The 20685-nt window shown below is 33.9% G+C and overlaps 3 protein-coding genes and 1 long non-coding RNA gene across 8 annotated transcripts; 2 read left to right on the top strand and 2 right to left on the bottom strand.

Annotated features, from left to right (window-relative positions):
* Positions 1-1007: 1007 nt before the first annotated feature.
* LOC135834943 (very long-chain specific acyl-CoA dehydrogenase, mitochondrial-like) lies at positions 1008-6979 on the bottom strand. Its single transcript, XM_065348942.1, has 10 exons — positions 6783-6979; positions 6495-6702; positions 6096-6311; positions 5740-5864; positions 5083-5210; positions 4816-4991; positions 2431-2694; positions 1753-2109; positions 1446-1658; positions 1008-1366 (listed from the first exon to the last, which is right to left on the bottom strand). Exons 1-10 carry the CDS (start codon positions 6860-6862, stop codon positions 1229-1231), a joined length of 1905 nt encoding a protein of 634 aa, XP_065205014.1. The 5' UTR covers positions 6863-6979; the 3' UTR covers positions 1008-1228.
* Positions 6980-7278: 299 nt separating this feature from the next.
* LOC135834942 (uncharacterized) lies at positions 7279-12068 on the top strand. 5 transcript variants are annotated; one of them, XM_065348937.1, is made up of 5 exons: positions 7279-7447; positions 7543-7632; positions 7920-8079; positions 8195-8320; positions 8537-12068. In XM_065348937.1, the coding sequence occupies exon 5, from the start codon at positions 8624-8626 to the stop codon at positions 11726-11728; it is 3105 nt and encodes a 1034-aa protein (XP_065205009.1). In that variant the 5' UTR covers positions 7279-7447; positions 7543-7632; positions 7920-8079; positions 8195-8320; positions 8537-8623; the 3' UTR covers positions 11729-12068. The 5 variants fall into 5 exon arrangements, with proteins under 5 accessions (XP_065205009.1, XP_065205012.1, XP_065205011.1 ...); XM_065348940.1 differs by lacking the exon at positions 7543-7632; XM_065348939.1 differs by having other exon boundaries at positions 7279-7632; positions 8195-8303.
* A 596-nt stretch (positions 12069-12664) lies between these two features.
* Positions 12665-15430, bottom strand: LOC135834941 (uncharacterized). The gene is made up of 2 exons (XR_010556797.1): positions 15310-15430; positions 12665-14781 (listed from the first exon to the last, which is right to left on the bottom strand). It is a non-coding gene; the product is annotated as an uncharacterized LOC135834941 (long non-coding RNA).
* On the top strand, positions 15172-20129 carry LOC135834940 (uncharacterized). Its single transcript, XM_065348935.1, has 4 exons — positions 15172-15464; positions 15760-15922; positions 16022-16166; positions 16645-20129. Exon 4 carries the CDS (start codon positions 16741-16743, stop codon positions 19753-19755), a length of 3015 nt encoding a protein of 1004 aa, XP_065205007.1. The 5' UTR covers positions 15172-15464; positions 15760-15922; positions 16022-16166; positions 16645-16740; the 3' UTR covers positions 19756-20129.
* Positions 20130-20685: the final 556 nt, after the last annotated feature.

The raw sequence follows: 20685 nt of genomic DNA, 5'->3' as shown, positions 1-20685 counted from the left end.
TTTTTTTGAGCATTTCTGAAAAATTTGAAGTTCATAATTGAGTAATTTTTTTTTGGAATGTTTGAAAAAGTTGTCATTCGACTTACCAATTTTTCAAAAAATTCAAATGTTTTTTTAAAAAGGGTTAAAATTTTGCGAGAAATTCATGTATGCTAATAACAATATGTATGGAATATTTTCGAAAAATTTTGAGCTAAAAATAGTCATGATTTTTGGTATTTTGAAAAGTAGTCATCCGACGCGATGTATCGAAATGGGCTAAAATTTAAAACATAGAATCAAAAATTTCAGCATCATTTTTTTAGCTCTTTTGAAGAATTTTTAACCCTGAATTTTGTTCTTTGTAGTTATTAGTTTCATAATTATTCTAAAAATCAGACCACTTCAATTTTTCAAAAATGTTCGAAAAAATTCTGATAGAAACACTTTTTAAAACATTCCGAAAATCATAAGTCAAATTTTTGGCTCAAAATTGACCGAAAATAATTTTCGTTGAATTATTCGAATTTCTCACGAAATTTTAACCCTTTTTGATAGGTCATAAGGTCACTTTCGAATAATTCAAAAACAGTCAATTTTTCACTCAAAATTGTAGTGACACGATTTCAAAATTTGACGTGTGATGTGTTATGCGACTCGTTTTTCGTGAAATTTTATTCAATGGGGGGGGGGGGGGGGCACAAAATTTTAATTTTTTCGAAGTTGGCCAGAAATCTTCATCTACTTTGAATAATTCAAATTTCAATAGATTAGAATCTAAAATTTCAATTTTGAGGTCAAAGTGAAAATCATCGCCATTGTTTGAATTCGATGCAAAATTAATTTTTCATAATTCCGTCCAAGTCGATATTTTTCAGAAAATAAATGCTGGAATTCATTATAAATATGCAATTTTTTTTTTCATATTCTCAATATGTTTGAAATTCAGAAAAATGATCAATTTTCACAAAAATCGTTCAAAATTGCCATTTTCCAAAAACCATAAAAATTATTACACAAAAAAAAAATACAAAATAAAAAAAAATCTATTTTGATATACTTTAAAACATTCGTACTTAGAACACCATATTACACCATGAGACAGTTTTTTGAACAGGGAGAGAAAGAAAAAAACCACTACTTAAATAATAACGATAATACACGAGATAAAATATAAAAACTCAATTAAATAATGGAAGATGAATTGAAACACAGGTAGAAAAAATATCACTTTCGTTTACATTTTTATTTAGTAATTCAACGGGTTAAGTTGCACGATACCTTCATTCTGGGTAACATTTTTGGACAAAAGGCCGAGCTTTTTGAAACTATCCTTTTTCTCGGAACTCAAGGCAGCGGCCAAGTTTTGTTCTACTCTTTCGGCAGCCTAAAAAACAGAATCATTGATTAAAATCACTTCACGAGACCAAAATCTGTAATGTAATTTTAAACATTTATACTCGTACCTCGTAAGTCCATAATTGAGCGATCAGTAATTCGTGATCGGCAGAAGGTAAGTTTTGTTTGAGAGATTTGCTAACTCGAGAAAGGACTACCGCAGTTGTATACGTATCAATGGTAGCGTTTGCGATTCTATTCAGGATGAATTGTTCGTCGATGATGGATTTGCCATATTTTATTAATACTTTTTCGACGGTTTGGCCGAAATCGACGATCATCTGTAAAGCACACGATCGAATCGTTCTTTAATAAATAAATCAGAAAATATATACTTAGAAATAATCTTAGTTAGAGATGAAGTCGAAACGTTACTTTGGATAATAAAGCAGCTTCGGGGCTCAATTTGCTATGAACGAGATGGGCGGTTTGAGGACCGGAATCTAAGCCAACGGTTCGTACAGCTCGTTTGCTCACTTCGCCGAGAATCAAGCTTAAATTAGCGGCTGGGTTTTTGAAAGCTCTTTGTAATTCTTTCAAATGGCCGCCAGCGTATTGAATACCAGTCAGGGCGATGAACAGTCTTAAGATATCGTTTGTGCCTTCGAAGATTCTGAATATTCTCAAATCACGCATGATTTTCTCCAAACCGCAGTCTTTCATGAAACCCATACCGCCCAAGATTTGGATACCTTCGTCGGTTACGAACCAGGCGGCTTCGGAGGCGAATACCTGCGAGAGAAGAAAAACGTAATAGATATTAGAAGATTTTTTTTCTACCATTTATTTTTGTTCCTAACCTAAGAAGGTAATTTACAAGTTTTAGTTCAATTTTGAGTTATTCCATATCAATTCGGTCGAAAAAAAATGCAATTTTGAAATCAAACAACGATGTGATCAAATCAATTCGGATTTGGACATTTTTTCTGAATCCAATTTGATCCGAGCAGATCTCATCAGATTAAATTTTAGACGCTAATCATCAAATCCAACTAAACCTAGATCGAATCAACATAGAATGACCTAAAAAAGCACATGACCGAAGTTATTTACTTTTGAAATGGCAGCTTCGATATGGTAATCGCTCGATCCAGCGTCCATGTTACCGCTGACCATAAAAGCTAAACTTTCCGTGACGTAATGTACCATCGCCATTCGGGCTAATTTTTCTTGAATGGCACCGAATTCGTTGATTATTTTACCGAATTGTTTTCTCGTATTGGCGTGTTCGACAGCTTTCTTCGTAACGACTCTCATCGTACCCGCTAATCCCGCAGCCATACCGAATCTACCGTTGTTCAAGATGTTCATAGCGACCTGAAATCAAAAATAAAAATTTAATTAAGGATTACTCCATATCATATTAGTCACGATTTGAGTACAGAACATCTGATTTTGTTGACAATTTTTTTTTTTTTTTTTTGTAAATTCCTTACAGTTGAGAAACAGGGATCATTATTGGCCTCATAACACAACTTTGGACATGAGGGGGGGGGGGTGCTTTTAAGGTAGTTGAGATTTTTCGTCATAATTTCCTGAAAATTATGGTTGATTAGGTTTTTGGAAGCGCTGAATGCGAATATAAACTATTTTTTTTTCAAATTCGACCCCTCCAACCCCCCCTCCCCGAATTTCTTGAAAATCTAAAAAATCGTGCGACATATGGTTTACTAGGTTCTCGAGAGCGCTGAATACGAATATCAGCTCATTTTTTTGATTCGCCCCCTCCAACGCCCCCACCACCAAAATTACCTGAAATCAAAAAATATCTGAAATCAATCGGTTTCTGATGTTCTCAGCGATGTACTGATCACGTTGAAAGAATTAATTTTTTCGCTCTGTAGATTAGTATATGGGGCAGATGAGGCTCATTTTTGGAATATTTTGTTCCTGAGGTTCCAACATACTCGCATACCAAAACTGAGCTAAATTCGTCCCATATAATCCTCTTTAGACCAAAAATATTTGAATTTTCCATGCTAAAAATGAGGAAAATCGCTGTATAACGTATTTTAGTAGACCAATTCCGCTGAAATTTTATGTATGACTACAGAATCTTCCCCTCTCCATACTCCTTCAAAAATTTCATTCTTCAAAAAAAAAAAAAAACAGATCACAAAAAGGATGTTGTCATCGTGATCAGTTCATTTGAAAAATTAATGTATCCTATGACACAAGATTTTTCCAATTTTTAGATGGGAGAGGGGGCAATGAGGGCATTGGAGAGGTCGAATCAAGAAAATGCGTCGATATTCGTACTTAGCACCCTCCAAAACGTATAAAACGATATGTCATACAATATTTGTTGTTTTTTTTTTTTCATTTTGACCTAAATTTTGGGGCTTTTACCCCCCCCCCTCCACGTTTTGAGAATCCTATCACGAAAAGCACACAGTTGTAAACATTATAAAAATGTACATTTTCTGGATTTTTTTCGGAATTTTCAAAGTACAGGTGTGAAATTTGGCAAGCTTTTTAAAAATGAGTTTTCAAAAACAGCTCGACTTGGAACTTTTTAAATTTTTGGGAAATATTTTTGGATCACTTTCAATTATGTTAAAAAGGCTGAAAGCAGATTTTCTGCAAAATGCAGCAATCTCGAGCAATTTGGGATCTACAAAGGTCGAGAAATTTCAAAACTGCCTGAAAAAACCCTCTTTCCCACTCACCTAACTCAAATAAAGCTAGGATCCAATGGCAGAGCCCGTACTCAATTTTTTTCAAAAGAAAGTAACGTTAGTAAACGAAAAACTTACAAAATGTGAAAATTGAATAAATAACGTGGAAAAAATAACAAAACAAAAACAACATTTCAATTGAAAGTGTAAAAAAACGAAACAATACAAATTTTAGAAAGAAACAGTTTCAATTAAAAAGGCAAAGCTTTCTTGGCATTTTTTTTTTTTTTGCAAAAAAGTGAGAATTTCGAAAAATTCTTGGAATATTTGTCAAAAACGAGACAATTTTTTCAGTAATATTTGGCAAAAAAGCGAAACTTTTGGCAATTTGTGGCATTTTTAGAAATCTATATTTTGTTCATTTTTGGCGAAAAGCAAGACTTTTTGGCAATTTGGCAAAATTGTGATATTTTTTTGCAATGTTTGTCGAGAAAAAGTGAAATTTTTTTGCAACTTTTCGGTAAAAAGGGTGACTTTTTTGAAATTTTTAGCAAAACATAATATTTTGACAATTATTATAGCAGAAAGACGAGGCTTTTTGGCAAGTTTTTAAGTTTCGAGTTACCTATCGAAGTTCCGTTGTATTTTTTCTCTTTTCATTCAAATCGAGTAAGAGCCTTGCGATGTTAACGATTTTCTTTCGTTCTCAGTAAAATAAGGAACTTACAAAAAAAAAAAGAGCAAAATTGGAGGACCTGAACCCAAAACATGACTGATTTGTCCAAAGAGATGACGGGATTATGAAATTCTCCGTACCTACTTTGAAACCTTGTCCTACTCCACCTAGAACATTTTCAACGGGTACTTTGACATCTTCATAATATACTTCGGTCGTATTGGAGGCTTTGATACCCATTTTTTTCTCAGGGGGTCCATTGGTCACGCCTCCGAATTTACGTTCAACTATGAATGCTGTAACTTTATCTTTTTCATTTCCTAAATTGAAAGAAAAAAAGTAAAAACAACATAATTATTTTTTTTAAAAATTAGCAACACATGAAAACTGCAAATGAACGTTGATCGTTACCATTTTCATCCTTGACGGGAGTTTGGGCGAATACTGTCATTACTTCGGCCAGTCCTCCGTTACTGATCCAGATTTTACTACCGTTTAATATGAAGTGTTTACCGTCCGGCGATAAAACAGCTCGTGTTCTGTAAAAATAAGAAAAATAATAAGCTAAGTATGTAAAAAACGCAATTCAAGTTGATGAATATTTAAAATTTTCTAATTTGAATTTTCTGATTGTGATTAAGTATATGTATTTTAATGCAATATTTTTCGTTAAAACTCTAATAGGTGATTGAACGTATCGTTATCGAGATAGCTGGCGAGGTAAATGAACAGACTATATATTATCATCGATAAAAACTTCAACTTCAACAAGTGTTAACGTAATGACAAGTCGTTAACATTCGACCTTCGACTGCAAAAATTAGCTTTAAAAATTCACAAATTTGATCTAATCTGAGCAATAAATCGAAAAAATTGACTCATGGGTACAGCTAACAACAGGAAGTATGTACATAACTCCTAGAGTTCAAAAATTTCACAACGTGGGTTCACCTGTAGTAAAACCAAACATAATGACCTATTCAACATTTAGACCTACGATAAGGCTTTATCAATATTCTTTGAAAAATAGAGTAAAATTTTACTGAATTTTTCAACGTGGTAACTTACTTGATAGAACCAGCATCACTTCCTGACGATGGTTCAGTTAAACAAAAAGCAGCAAATTCTTTTCCGGTAGAAACTCTAGGTAGATATTTAGCCTTTTGTTCTGGAGTTCCAAACAATAGGATACCCTGTAAAATAAACCGTAAGTTGAGTGACGAGTGACACGATAGGAATTTAGCTAACGTGATCGTTGTGTCGTGTAACCCTTGCCCAGCTGACAACGATTACGTTCGGTTTAATTATTCGTCAAATTAGAAATTATTGTAAATAAAAATAGCATATGTGGTATTGGCATCGTGAACGACACGTACGTTCATGTAGAAATGACAAAATAATTCTAGTCTAAATTTACGTAGTACCTTGAATCCTATAGACTGATGTGCTCCCAATGATATAGCGACGCCAAGATCTGACCCGACGAGTTCTACGAGTCTTGCGTATTGTGTATTATTCAAGCCGAGGCCACCGAGTTCAGTTGGTACTTGCAAAGCGAACAAACCCATTTCCCACATTTGCTCCAATGTAGCCGGCTCGACAGCTTCGAGTTCTTCATTTTTGGCTGGGTTGTTTACTTCCTAGATGAGAGAAAAAAGGCCTAATTTTAGTATATATTTTCGATCTACGTAAAGAAGATTCCTATGTCAAGGACGATCTACGTAAGACGTAACGAGCGGATGTTTACGTAGGTAAACAATCGTATTGTTCTTCGTGACTGAAAGGAACGCAGCTGCCTTTATTACGAATATACGAACACTTACGTTGAAAAACCTGGACAAGGGATCCAACAGAGCTTTAATGGTTTCAGTTTGCTCTTCGTTTAATACTTCAGGATAAGGGAATACTTGGGAACCTTGTAACGTTCCTTTGAATAGGTTCAAAGCGAATGATTGGGATTCTTTGGGCGCAGCTTTCTCTAATTTAGCTTCTTTCTTATCTGCTAATCTTATGGCTGAATTTGTGATCAGTCTGTAACACGTTTGTGAATTTTAGAGAAACACATTGAGTTAGAACTAGAAGTGTTATCTTTGTTGGTAGAAGATACTCACCTTAATTGTGTTTCAAAATTAGGATTACAAACGATACATTTGGTCTGTAATTTGCTAACGACATTCAACGCTCTGAACATTTTAGGAAATTTTAATATTTACACAATATACAAGCCAATAATTCGAATTAATTAACGTATAAACACTATCCAACTACACGTAATTTTGATTTTGAAACTGACTGATAACTCAAAGTTCAGCTTTCTTATCGACAAAGCAGACGTCTGACGTCATAACGATTGCACGGTTGCCATGGCTAGATATTGAAAATTACCATCGAATTCGAGCGTGTCGTAGACGTCGACATCGTAGCTCGTAGTGCGAAAAGAACAGAACTATCAACTATTACTTTAAAGTTCAAGTTTAACTTTGTCAATGCCGAAACAATTATTTTTGTCAATCGCCAATTTAATTTTTCAAGTGATTATTCAATCTAATTCAATTTTCAAGCAGGGAATTTTCTCTCCCTTTCGATAACATCAAAATCCCTTCGTGAACACCCGGTAGTTTGAACTTGAACTGATAAGTGATAGCAATTTATTTTTGAATAATTTTTTTTTGAATGAATGAGTCGAAGTCGTCGTCAAAGCTGATTTTAATTATAAAAATTAAATTGTGCAGTTCGTAGTTCTAAAATTCTGTCCAATTGTTTGTTACACCTACACGTAAGTGAATGAATGAACATTTTACCTGAAATACTCAATTCTCATAGAGAAGAGATTCCAGGTCATCAATTTAATTCGGTTATAAATTCGTGAAGGTTGTTCATACCATACTTACCGGTATAGACTATAGTACCAATTTTCAATTGAATCCAATCACAGAGGAACTAATTTCTAACAAATAATTCGTAAGTACAACGAAAACCATTATTTAAGAAGATTAGATTTACTCAAACATTTCATTCTCAGCAAAAGTTTTCAATTGTCGGGATGAAATAATTTTTGTGTAGGATAACCTTGCCAATAATAATAGACTGATTTTGAGATTCTTTAGTATTTGCAACATCATTCATTGAAATGCCGGATCTTTAGTTTTCTTCGATTGATCAATGATCATTGTACTAAAATTTGAATCTTCTTCAAGATTCGCATATTTATTGTGTGAGTAATGTTGGCATTCATTTTCTGTTGACAGATATTAACTAAACTAATGCAGCTTTGAAGTGAAACTTTCGAAGCTTGGTAGGATTCAATGATCTTGCATTTTACCCGACGAGTGAAGTTTTTTTCCTCCCAACGAGTCAAACTTCAATAATTTGCATCTTAGCAACTGAATGTTGTTCGAAATAACGTTTGTGAGTTCATTTTTGTATTTTGAGTATTCATTAAGTATTTGTTTCATGACATTCTGTTCGAAATATTCAATTGCGTGCTATTGCTCAAGATGGTAATGATTTGTGATATTTTCAGTTTAAATCGCAGAAGTTGAATAATTTCTTTCGTTGGATTCCGTTACGATTTCGTATTTTATGTTTTCAAGAATGGGTTTAAACAGTTCGATGAAGATGCTATCTCGGATGTAAATAACTCAATAAAGTAAAAAATTGAATATTATTTCGAAATTTGAGATGGATTAGTTTGATAGAAATGATTCTAAATGAATTATCAATTGTTTTGAATTAATGGAGTAATACCAAAAACTTGTAAATATTTCATCCCGATGTTGAAACATTAATTTTTGAAAATCTTAAATTTTTCGTTTTTTCGAATTTCAATACGAATTACAATAAAATATCTATCGTTCTGTTTCAGGAATAATTTCACACAGCGTTTCGCAAAGTTCTAATCTTCAAGCAGGATTTCGCCGAATTTTTTTGCTGAAATCATTCGAGTTTCACCATGTTTTCCATCTTTCGAGGTCGTACTCATCTGTCGAAAAAATTAAATTTAATCTATGGCGGTAGAGTCACGAAAACCCTGCCCAATTTACGAAGTTGCCTTCAGTTTTCTACTAAAAATGTTTCTTACGTGCAAAAGCGAGACCATTCTGATGCTTCAAAGCAGATGCTTCATACTCGTAATGATATTTTAAAACCAGTATCATTCAGTTTTCCAACCCGCCCTGATTTTTTTCAAAAATCGCGTCACAATCATGCAAATAGCGAAATGAAATTATTTTCTACTTGTCAAACACACAGCGATTTTTCTAAAAAGTTGTCTTCCACGAGCACAGATGAGATGGATCTGATAAGCACTCTGGTTGAAGAATGGATGAAGCGTTACGATTCTCTGGGCGAACCCAATGCCTATACTGTCTGCAGTATTTTGAGTACTGTGTCAAGATTTCATATTTTTGATAAGAAATGGAATAAGAACGATCAAAAAAACTTCAAACTACTAATTGTTAGAATAGTAGTAAAGGCAAATCAATTATTCGACACGAATCGTCAATACATTTATCCATTAAAACCGTGGCAAATCGCGAATACCTTGAATGCGCTGTCAGATTTGAATGTATTTAGAAAAGATATCTGGAACGGTACCGTTCAAGTGCGCGGTAAAGAAGTACCCGAAGTCCAGTTGTTCGAATCTGTCATCGTTAAACTAATCCATCGAGGAAACAGAACAGTCGATCAGTTCGATTTTCAGGCTATAGCCAACAGCTTGAATGCTTTGTACAAATGGCGCAAGAACGAGTTGGAAGGCTCCAGCGAGTTCATTGTTCTATTAAAGAAACAAGGTCGTACGGCGGCTAGTGGATTCGCTTCTACGCAGCATAATATGGAAGATGAAAAATACATTTGTATGGGAGTCGCGAAAACCTTGAAAGCTATGTCTAACTGGCACAACGAGGAATTACAAGGATCTAGAGAGTTTGTTTCTCAAGTACTTGTGAAAGGAACTTCACTCGCTGAAAAATTCAATGCTATGGAAATCGCCAGCAGTCTAAACACATTATCTAAATGGAACATTAATGATTTTCAAGAAGCCAGAGGGTTCATTGTTCTGCTGATCAAACGAGGAAATGCGGTTATTGATCAATTCAGCTGTCATGGAATTTCCAATTGTTTGAACGCTCTGTGTAAATGGAATGTCAACGAATTACAAGGCTCCAAAGAGTTCATATCTCAATTAGTGAAACGCGGAAGTGCTACAGCTAAAGGATTCAATCCTCAAAGCATTTCCAATAGTTTGAACGCTGTTTCTAAATGGAGTACCGATGAAATAGGAGGGACTCGAAAATTTATCGTCGAGTTGGTCAAATGCGGAAATCTAAGTGTCAATATGTTTAATTCGCAAGGAGTTTCCAATGCTTTAAACGCCTTTTCGAAATGGAACATCGACGACTTCGAAGGTGCTAGAAAATTCACCGATCAGCTAATCAAACGAGGAATTTCTACGATTGATGGATTCAATTCTCAAAACATTGCCAACAGTTTGAACGCACTTTCAAAATGGAATATCGAAGAGTTTCAAAGATCCGAAGAGTTTATCACCAGTTTAGTTCAACGAGGCAGCGCAACAACAGGTGGATTTCATTCTCAAGAGGTATCCATCAGCATGAACGCTCTGTCGAAGTGGAAAATAAACGAGTTGCCTGGAACTACAGAATTCATTGTTCAGTTATTGAAACAAGGAAGCTCTATAGCTTTTGAATTCAACTCTCAAGAGATCTCAAATTGTTTAAACGCTCTCTCAAAGTGGGATCTCAATGAGTTTCTAGGATCTAGAGTTTTTATTATTCAGTTACTCAAAAGAGGTATCACAACGAGCGGTGAATTTAAACCTCTACAAATAGCTGTGAGTCTGAATGCTCTATCTAAATGGGAAATTGACGATCTACCCGGAGCTAGGGAATTCATAGTCAAGTTGATACAACGAGGAAGCACGACAGTGGGTAGATTCAGTTCTCAGAATATTGCCAACAGTTTGAATGCATTGTCTAAATGGAGTATAGACGAATTCGAAGTAAGTAAGGAGTTTATTGTGCAGCTCGTGAAACGTGGAAATTCAACAATCGATTCGTTCGATTCTCAAAATACCTCGAATTGTTTAAACGCTCTTTCTAAATGGAACATCTTCCAATTCGAAGGATCTGAAGAATTCATTGTGAAGTTGATAAGACGTGGAAATTTACTCGTCGACGAATTCGATCCTGTGGAAATTGCAGGCAGCCTGAATGGTCTGTCAAAATGGAACATCGGTGATTTTCAAGATGCTAGAGTGTTCATTGATCTATTAAGTGAACGAGGTTGTTCAACAGTTGACGAATTCCAACCTCAAGAAATTTCCATCAGTCTGAATGCATTGTCGAAGTTGAATATTAATGAATTTCGAGGAATTGACGAATTTATTGTTCGATTAATAAAGCGAGGGCATTCAACAGTCGACAAGTTCAATTCTCAAAGCGTTGCTAATAGTTTAAATGCCTTATCTAAATGGAATATCAATGAATTCGAAGGATCAAAAGAATTCATCATGGAGCTAATAAGATACGGGAATGAACTCGTCGACGAATTCGATCCTGTGGAAATTGCAGGCAGCCTGAATGGTTTGTCGAAATGGAACATCGGTGATTTTCAAGGTGCTAGAGTGTTCATTGATCTATTAAGTGAACGAGGTTGTTCAACAGTTGACGAATTCCAACCTCAACAAATCGCCAACAGTCTGAATGCATTGTCTAAATGGAATATTAATGAATTTCGAGGAGCTAGAGAATTTATTGTTCGATTAATAAAGAGGGGGCATTCAACAGTCGACAAGTTTGATTCTCATAGCATCGCTATTAGTTTAAATGCTTTATCTAAATGGAATACTGACAAATTCAAAGGATCAAAAGAGTTCATTGTGGAGCTGATTAGATGTGGAAATTTACTCGTCGACGAATTCGATCCTCTACAAATCTCAATCAATCTGAATAGTCTATCGAAATGGAACATCGGTGATATTCAAGGAGCTAAGGAGTTCGTCGGTCTATTGGTTAAACGAAAACGAGGTTGTTAACAATTGATGAATTCCAACCTCAAGAAATCGCCAACAGTTTGAATGTCTTGTCTAATTGAAATGTTCATGAATTTCGGGGAACTGGAGAATCTATTCGATTGAATTATTTGAACGTGGGAGGGTTGAAGGATTTTTCTTTTCTGTTCGAATTATTTTTAATCGCCTGTGTTTTATTTTCATAGCTAGTGTACTACTTGTAAGTATGTAAATTTCAGAACTTCGTATCTTGTTATTTTTCAAATGTTTGTTTCGTTGTTTTTTTTTTCTTTATCGTTTATTTGTATAAATGTATATTTACCATAAGTAAATAATTTTCAATAAATCGAGATAAAAATAGGAACCATTCATTTTGTTTCAAGTGGAAGAAATTTTTCACTGTTGAAAATTGTAGGGTTACTTACCTATAATTTATTACAAATGAAAATCAACCTCGATCTTTGAGAATAAATTTTTTGTCTTATGAAACGGTATCCTAACTTGCATGACAATTTTTAAACTAGGCAAAAAATTCATCTCAGTAAGTATTGAAATATTTCTACGCAGGTATTTTTGAACCCCTTAAGCCCAAATTAGACACTACTAATTTCAGTGATGAAACCTTACGGAAAAGGATAAATATGGAAGTTTTATGAGACAGAAATTATGATCAAGTCAAGTAATTTGAATTTTGAAAATAATGGCGTATTGTGTCACCAACTCATACAGTGCAAATAACCATCGATAAAAATCCGAAACAACGAAATAAGTAGATATAAAAATAATACGTAAGAAACAAGCATAAAGAAGAAAAATTTTAAATTTTGGAAATCGTTCAATAATAAATTCAAATTTTTACACTTCATAAGCATACAATTATAAATTCTGACTTGAGGTTGAGGATAAAAATAGGTAAGTATATAAGACTACTAAAAATAAGATTTTTCGTGAACACATCAATTAAATGAAACTGAAATCTCTATTTCTAAAACATAATACAAAAACTCGCGAAGTCTTCGACGACCGCGACCAAAGTACACATAATATAGAGTTGTAACAAGTAGGCCATCATGCTTCGGATATTCCTTACCACGACGATGATTACACACCGGAGCTCAGCATTTATAAGAAGGATGATTTAACTAAATAGTTGTGTTTGAGAAAATGATATATTCCTTGTTTCAACGTTGATATTGTTTTTATAATGAGGTGTGTCAAATTTGAGAAATCTACTATAGGAAATATTCCAATTCTGCCAGGTGGAATCTAATTCAAGTTTTAATCATTATCTTCGTGTTGATTATTGATTCGTTGGGTATTTTACGATAATTATTAAGTACCTATGTAGACCGTACGATTTACGAATAATATTCTAAAAATCTAAACGTCTAAAACGGAAATTAAATTCTCGATTTCATTCTCGCTTTACCGAATCATTCATTTATCGATATTTTCGTGTTTTCAATTTTATTGAAACGAAGAAAGTTTGTGAAAAAGTTTACTAAGGTATTAGGTAAGTATAGGCAATTCCACCGTGGACTGCAAATAGATTCAAATGCAAGATTATAAGAGATCGTTAGGTAAGATTTATGAATCATATGATCCTTGTGTTATTCATAAATTCAATAAATAATTCTTGATTTTTTTTTGCTGATTTTTTCTCAGTTCGGCAGCTAATTGATGTAGGTAAGTTACTAAGTTTGAATAAACTGCTTCCGCAGTTGCACGAATGTACTCGTATTTTACGTAAAGAGCTTTTAAATGAAATAGAGAATAAATAATTTAGGTACTTTACTTTTTTTAAATGTCGATTATTAAGTATAAAATTACATTTTTTCCCCCAAAAATTGGCCAAAAGTCTAGCTTTGCTGCCAAAAATTGTCAAAAAAAACCTCGCCTCATCTGGCATTTTGACAACATTATCTTTAAAAAAATATACCTACATAATTATCTTTTTTTACCAAAAAGTTGCAAAAAATATCACTTTTTCGACAAAAATTGCTAAAAAGCATTACATTTTTGCCAGCAATTTTGTGCTTTTTGTTTAAAAATGACAAAAATTATTATCGTTTTACCAAATTGTTGCATAAATTCGCTGTTACAACTAAAAATGTCAAAAATTGCCAAAACATTGAGAAGTATAGTCTCATTTTTTGACAAAAATTTGAAAAATATATCATTTTTTGTGAGTGATTGTCTAAAGTCTAAAGTCTTGCTCATTGCCGAAGTTTCAATCAAGGTGCTCCAAAAAAAGGGTGGAAGTCCGCGTAATTAAAGGGTGGAATTCTCGAATAGGACTTCCACCCAAAAACGTAAAAAAAATATAGCATATTTACTTGAAATGAATGGATGTCCATTCAATTTTTTTATACTAGTTCATTTGAAAAATAACTTGCTTTGGAGTACTGTTTTGAGATTTTCAAGAGGATTTCCTCTTTTAAAAAAAGTTTTAAAAGCAATAAATTTAGACTTCCAATTTTTTCTGTTTTTTTTCTATTTTTTTCATTTCTTAATTTTTTTTTTTTTTTGTATTTTACTTGAATAAGAACTTAGAACTAGAACTGAAATGTAAAAGTTTTTCCATCACTGTTTCCAGCAGGTAAGTAGCAGGGTCCGGCAGTCTTCCGGCCCGGCGTCCCCAAATAGCACCTTTTCCCTCGATTGTTCACCGAAATCTTGGAAAGTTGCCGAATTCCCCTCGGCCATGAAGCCTTTTTTGACAATTGACCTCAGTCAGACCTTTGCTTTCTTCAAAAGAAAAAATTACATATCATGAGTAGTTGACAGTTGACACACACACCGGCCACACTGCAGACATTCAAATTTCAGAATTGGAAATTGGAATGAACATTCACTATTACAAAAAAAAATCATAGGTACGTAACTAAATTTATCATTTTGGAGCACGGAAGCAGGATTCTGAAAACGGCGAAGATGACAAATTTTTCCAAGTCCAACAGAAACAGAATGACAGGAATGTATACTGTGATTCAGTTCAGAACTTCAGATGCCCGCTTGCTTCGCTCTCAAGTGAGAGAAAATAACTCCCAGAAAGCACCTCCAGTTGACTCAGCATGCTGAAATCAAAGTTCAGAGTGAATTTCGAGTTTCCAATTTAATTTGGTGAATCAAATTTTGAAACCTGATAGAAAATTGTCGAATGGAAAACACGTACCGGGTGCAACCGGGTGTCCACAAATTTGATACGTATTGATAAGTAATAAGGCAAAGTGGAAAAAAAATTTCCCAAGTTAAAATTGAAAAATTGAATAACAATCGAAAAAAATGTGCTTTTGAGTTATGTTGTTATTTGTTTTATTATTTTAATGCAAAATGAAAGATTCTCTCGTGTTTCATTGCGACAAATATTCAAATTTCAATTTTCTGAATTTTCCAATTTTCAAGCAGGGAATTTTCTCTCCCTTTTGATAACATCAAATAATCAAAATACCTTATTCTTGGAGTTGGACCAACACCTTGGACACCCGGTAGTTTGACTTAAAAAGATAACAATAATTCATTTTGAATGAATGAGTCGAAGCTGATTTAATTATGAAAATTAAATTGTACAGTACGTATGTAAGGTACGTAGTAATAAACATTACGTGAAATACTCAGTTCTCGACTTCTCGTAAAGAAGCGATTCCAGCTCGTCAAACTTTGATTCGGTTATAAATTCATCAAGGTTGTTCAACCCGTATATACTATAGTCAACACCATCCGATCACAGAGGAACTAATTTCTAACAAATAATTCGTAGGTAAGTAAAACAAAAACCATTATTTAAAGAGATCAGATTTACTCTAACACTAACATTATTCATTCTCGGCAAAAGTTTTCAATTGTCATGATGTGGGATGATGAAATAATTTTTACGTAGATAACCTTGCCAATGATAATAACCTGAATTTGAGATTCTTTTGTATTTGCAAGATCATTCACTAAAACACCGGATCTTTAGTTTTCCTCGATTGATCATTGTACTATAATTTGAATCTTCTTCAAGATTCGCATATTTATTGTAAGTAATGTTGGCATTCATTTTCTGTTGACAGATATTAAAAAAACTAATGCAGCTTTGATTGTGAAACTTTCGAAGCTTGGTAGGATTCAATGATCTTACATTTTACCTGGTGAGTTGAGTATTTTTCCTCCAAACGAGTCAAACTTCAATAATTTGCATCTTAGCAACTGAATAGATTGTTCGAAGTAACGTTTGTAAGTTAATTTTTGTATTTGTTTTGTGGTATTCGGTTCAAAAATGTTCATTTGTATGTTATTGCTCAAATATGTCGTAATGATATGTGATATTTTCAGTGTAAAACGCAGAAGTTGAAATTCTATGTGTTTCCTGAATGATAATTTCTTTCGTTGGATAACTTTACGATTTCGTATGTTTTCATCAAGAATGACTTTAAACAATTCGATGAAGATGCTCTTTCGAATGTAAATGCTTATTAAAGTAAGAAATTATCTTTAAAATTCGCGGAAACTTTTTTTCGAAATTTGTGATGGATTAGTTTGATATGATTCTAACGAATTATCAATTGAGGAGCAATATTCCAAAACTCCCTTAGTCCATTTTTTTCAAATTGCGTTTTTAAAAATGAAAAGTGTTCCGAAACGCATTTTGTCCATTTTTATTGAATTTTTTTTAGCGGTATATGGTGGATGAAGTGTATAGCTACACTCCTACATCATAAATCCATCCAAATAAAAGTTTTAAATTCGCCTAAAATAGCCAATTTACCAGACTAAAAATGAAATTTTTTAAAATGAACGTCAGGCGTTTTGGAATATCGCTCCTCAATTGTTTTGATCAGGTAATGCCGAAAACTTGTAAATATATTTCATCTCGATGTTGAATCATAATTTGTCAAAATAATGCGGCTGTTTTCCAATACGAATTACTATAAAACTTTTGTATGTATTTATTTCAGGAATAATTTCTCGCTGGGTTTCTAAAAGTTTTGATCTTTGAGCAGTACTTCGTTGGAATTTTTCGTTGAAAGCAGCTGTACCACTCGAGTTTCAAGATGTTTTCTATCGTACGAGGACGTGCTCATCTCTCGAAGAAATTATATATAATCCATAGCGGTAGAGTCACGAAAACAGTGTCCAATTTACAAAGTTATGTGGATTTTTCTAAAAACATTTCTTACGTACAAAAAGGTAGTAGCTCGCGAAATCATTGTGATTCTTCAAAGCAGCTGCTTCATACTCGTAATGATATTTTAAAACCAGTATTTTTTAGTTTTCCAATCCATCCCGATTTTTCTCAACACTCGCGACGCAATCACGCGAATAGCGAAACAAAACTATTTTCTACTTATCAAAAACACAGCGATTATTCAAAAAAGTTGTCTTCCACAAGCAGAGATCAAATGGATCAGATAAGCACTCTGGTTGAAGAATGGACAAAGCGTTACGATTCTTTGGGCAAACTCGATGCTAATATTGTCTGCGGTACTTTGAATACTCTATCAAGATTTCATGTTTTTGATAAGAAATGGAATGAAAAAGATCAGGAAAACTTCAAAGTACTGATTGTTCAAATAGCAGTAAAAGCGAATCAATTATTTGACACGAATCGTCAATCTGTTAATAAATTAAAACCGTGGCAGATCGCGAATACCTTGAATGCGCTGTGCGGATGGAATGTATTTAGAAAAGATATCTGGAACGTTACCGTTCAAGTGCACGGTAAAGAAGTGAGCGAAGTCCAGCTGTTCAAGTCTGTCATCGTTAAACTAATCAATCAAGGAAACAGTTTACTAGATCCTAGTAACAAAACAGTCGATCAGTTCGATTCTCAGGCTGTAACCAACTGCTTGAATGCTTTGTCCAAATGGAACAAGAATGAGTTAGAAGGAGCTAGCGAGTTCGTCGTTAAATTAATGAAACAAGGTTGTATTGTGGCCAGTGAATCCGCTTCAACGCAGCGTAATATAGAAGATGAAAAACACGTTTGTATGGGAGTCATGAAAACCTTGAAAGCTATGTCTAAATGGCACAACGAGGAATTACAAGGATCTAGAGAGTTTATGACTCAAGTACTTGTAAAAGGAACTTCACTCGCCAATAAATTCAACTCCATAGAGATCGCCAATGGTCTAAACGCCTTATCTAAATGGAACATTAATGATTTTCCAGAAGCCAGAAGCTTCATCGTTCTACTAATAAAACGAGGAAATGTGATTATCGATCAATTCAACTGTCAAGGAGTTTCCAATTGTTTGAACGCTCTGTCGAAATGGAATATCAATGAATTACAAGGCGCCAAAGAATTCATATCTCTATTAGTTAAACGTGGAAGTGCTACGGCTAACGGATTCAATCCTCAAAACATTTCCAATAGTTTGAACGCAGTCTCGAAATGGAATATTGATGAAATACAAGGAACTCGGAAATTTATCGTCGAGTTAGTCAAATGCGGAAATCTAAGTGTCAATATGTTTAATTCGCAAGGAGTTTCCAATGCTTTAAACGCATTTTCCAAGTGGAACATCGATGACTTCAAAGGTGCTAGAAAATTCATCAATCAGCTAATTGAACGAGGAAGGTTCACGATCGATGGATTCGATTCTCAAGAAATTGCCAACAGCTTGAACGCTCTTTCGAAATGGAACATCGATGAGTTTCAAGGATCCCAAGAGTTCATCACCAATTTAATTCAACGAGGCAGCGCAACAACTGGTGGATTTCATTCACAACACATAGCCAGCAGCTTGAACGCTGTGTCCAAGTGGACAATAGACGAGTTGCCTGGAGCCACAGAATTCATCTCTCAGTTATTAAAACAAGGCAGCTCTATGGTTTCTGAATTCGACTCTCAGCAGATCTCAAACTGTTTAAACGCCCTTTCGAAGTTTAATATCACCGAATTTCCAGGATCTAAAGATTTCATCATTCAGTTACTCAAAAGAGGTATTTCAACGAGCAGTGAATCTATTCCTCTATGTATAGCTACGAGTCTGAATGCTTTATCTAAATGGAAAATAAACGACGAATTACCCGAAGCTAGAGAATTCATAGTCAAGTTGATACAAGAAGGAAGCTTGAAAGTGGGCCGATTCGATTCTCAGAATATTGCCAACAGTTTGAATGCATTGTCTAAATGGAATATAGATGAAATCGAAGGAAGCAGGGAGTTCATTGTGCAGCTCGTGAAACGTGGAAATTCAACAATCGATTCGTTCGATTCTCAAAATACCTCAAATTGTTTAAACGCTCTTACTAAATGGAACATTGATGAGTTCGAAGGATCGAAAGAATTTATCGTGAATCTGATCAAACGTGGAAGTCTTATAATTGGTGAATTTAATCATCAAGGTGTTACTGCCACTTTAAACGCGTTATCTAAGTTGAAAATCGATACGTTGGAAGAAGCTGAGAAATTCATCATTCGATTGATAAAGCGAGGACATTCAACAGTCGACAAGTTCAATTCTCTGGATATCGCTAATAGTTTAAATGCCTTTTCCAAATGGAGTATTTACGAATTCGAAGGCTCAAAAGAGTTCATCATGGAGCTAATAAGATGCGGAAATTTACTCGCCAACGAATTTACTCCCGTGCAAATTGCAGGTACTCTGAATGGTCTGTCAAAATGGAACATCGACGATTTTTTCGGAACTAGAGAATTCATTGATCTATTAAGTGAACGAGGTTGTTCAACAGTTGACGAATTCCAACCTCAAGAAATTGCCAATAGTCTTAATGCCTTGTCAAAGTTGAATATCAATGAATTTCGAGGAGCTAGGGAATTTATTGTTCGCTTAATAAGGCGAGGGCATTCAACAGTCGACAAGTTCAGTTATATAGACATCGCTAGTAGTTTAAATGCTTTATCTAAGTTGGATATTGAAGAATTCAACGGATCAAAAGAATTCATTGTAGAGCTGATTAGATGTGGAAATTTATTCGTCGACAAATTCGATCCTCTAGAAATTGAAAGCAATCTGAATAGTTTGTCGAAATGGAACATCGGTGATATTCAAGGAGCTAAGGAGTTCGTCGGTCTATTGGTTAAACGAAAACGAGGTTGTTAACAATTGATGAATTGAATTCCAACCTCAAGAAATTGCCAACAGTTTGAATGTCTTTTCTTTTTCTATGTGAAATACATATTAATTAATGAATTTCGAGGAACTTGAAAATGTACCTATTATTCGATTAATTAATGTGGGAAGTTTAAAATTGAATATCAAACACTTTTTAAATGTATAAAAATGAAAAAAATTTCTGTTCTGTTCTAATTGTTTTTAGTCGCCTGTATTTTATTTTTATAGTCTCCTTGTATGTAAATTTCAGAAATTCTTATGTTGTTATTTCTCAAATGTTCGTTTCGTTATTTTTTATTTTTTTTTTTATATTTGCATTTACGGTATGTAATTTTTAATAAATCGATTAAAATTGAAACCATTCGTTTTGTTTCAAATGGAAGACATTTTTCAGTTTTCACTGTTAAAAATTGTACAGTAAGTACCTACTTTTTTTCAAGAGAAAATCAACCTCTGTCTTTAAGAATAGAATTTTTGTCTTATGAGACGGGTATCCTAACTTGCATGACAATTTTTAAACCGGGCAAAGCCGGACCGAAAAAGCATGCAAAATAATAAACATCACAAACCAAAATTTCAAGTTCTGAAGTGCATCAAAATTTTTTTTTTTCAATTCCTACAAATCAAAAATCAGGCTTGAAAAATAGAAAAAATTCAAATGGTTTTGAGCAATCAAAATTCAAAACCTCCAGCGAATTTTAAAATTGGAAATTTCCAAAAACTTTAATTAGTTTTGCAGGTTTGCACGATTAGAGCAAACGCTGTGAATAAAAAACCATATGGCATATTGATGACAGGGATGGGATGATACCCGATATATCATGATATTTATCGATACGTATCAGATCAGTAGTGTATCGATACATATCGATCCAAACTTGATACCGAGCTTTTGAATTTTGTTTGTTTTTGGCTTTT

Source organism: Planococcus citri, chromosome 2, assembly GCF_950023065.1.
Source record: "Planococcus citri chromosome 2, ihPlaCitr1.1, whole genome shotgun sequence".
Classification (NCBI taxonomy): Eukaryota; Metazoa; Arthropoda; class Insecta; order Hemiptera; family Pseudococcidae; genus Planococcus; species Planococcus citri.
Note: the sequence above shows the minus strand (reverse complement) of the source record. Positions and strands in the feature narration are given on the sequence as shown.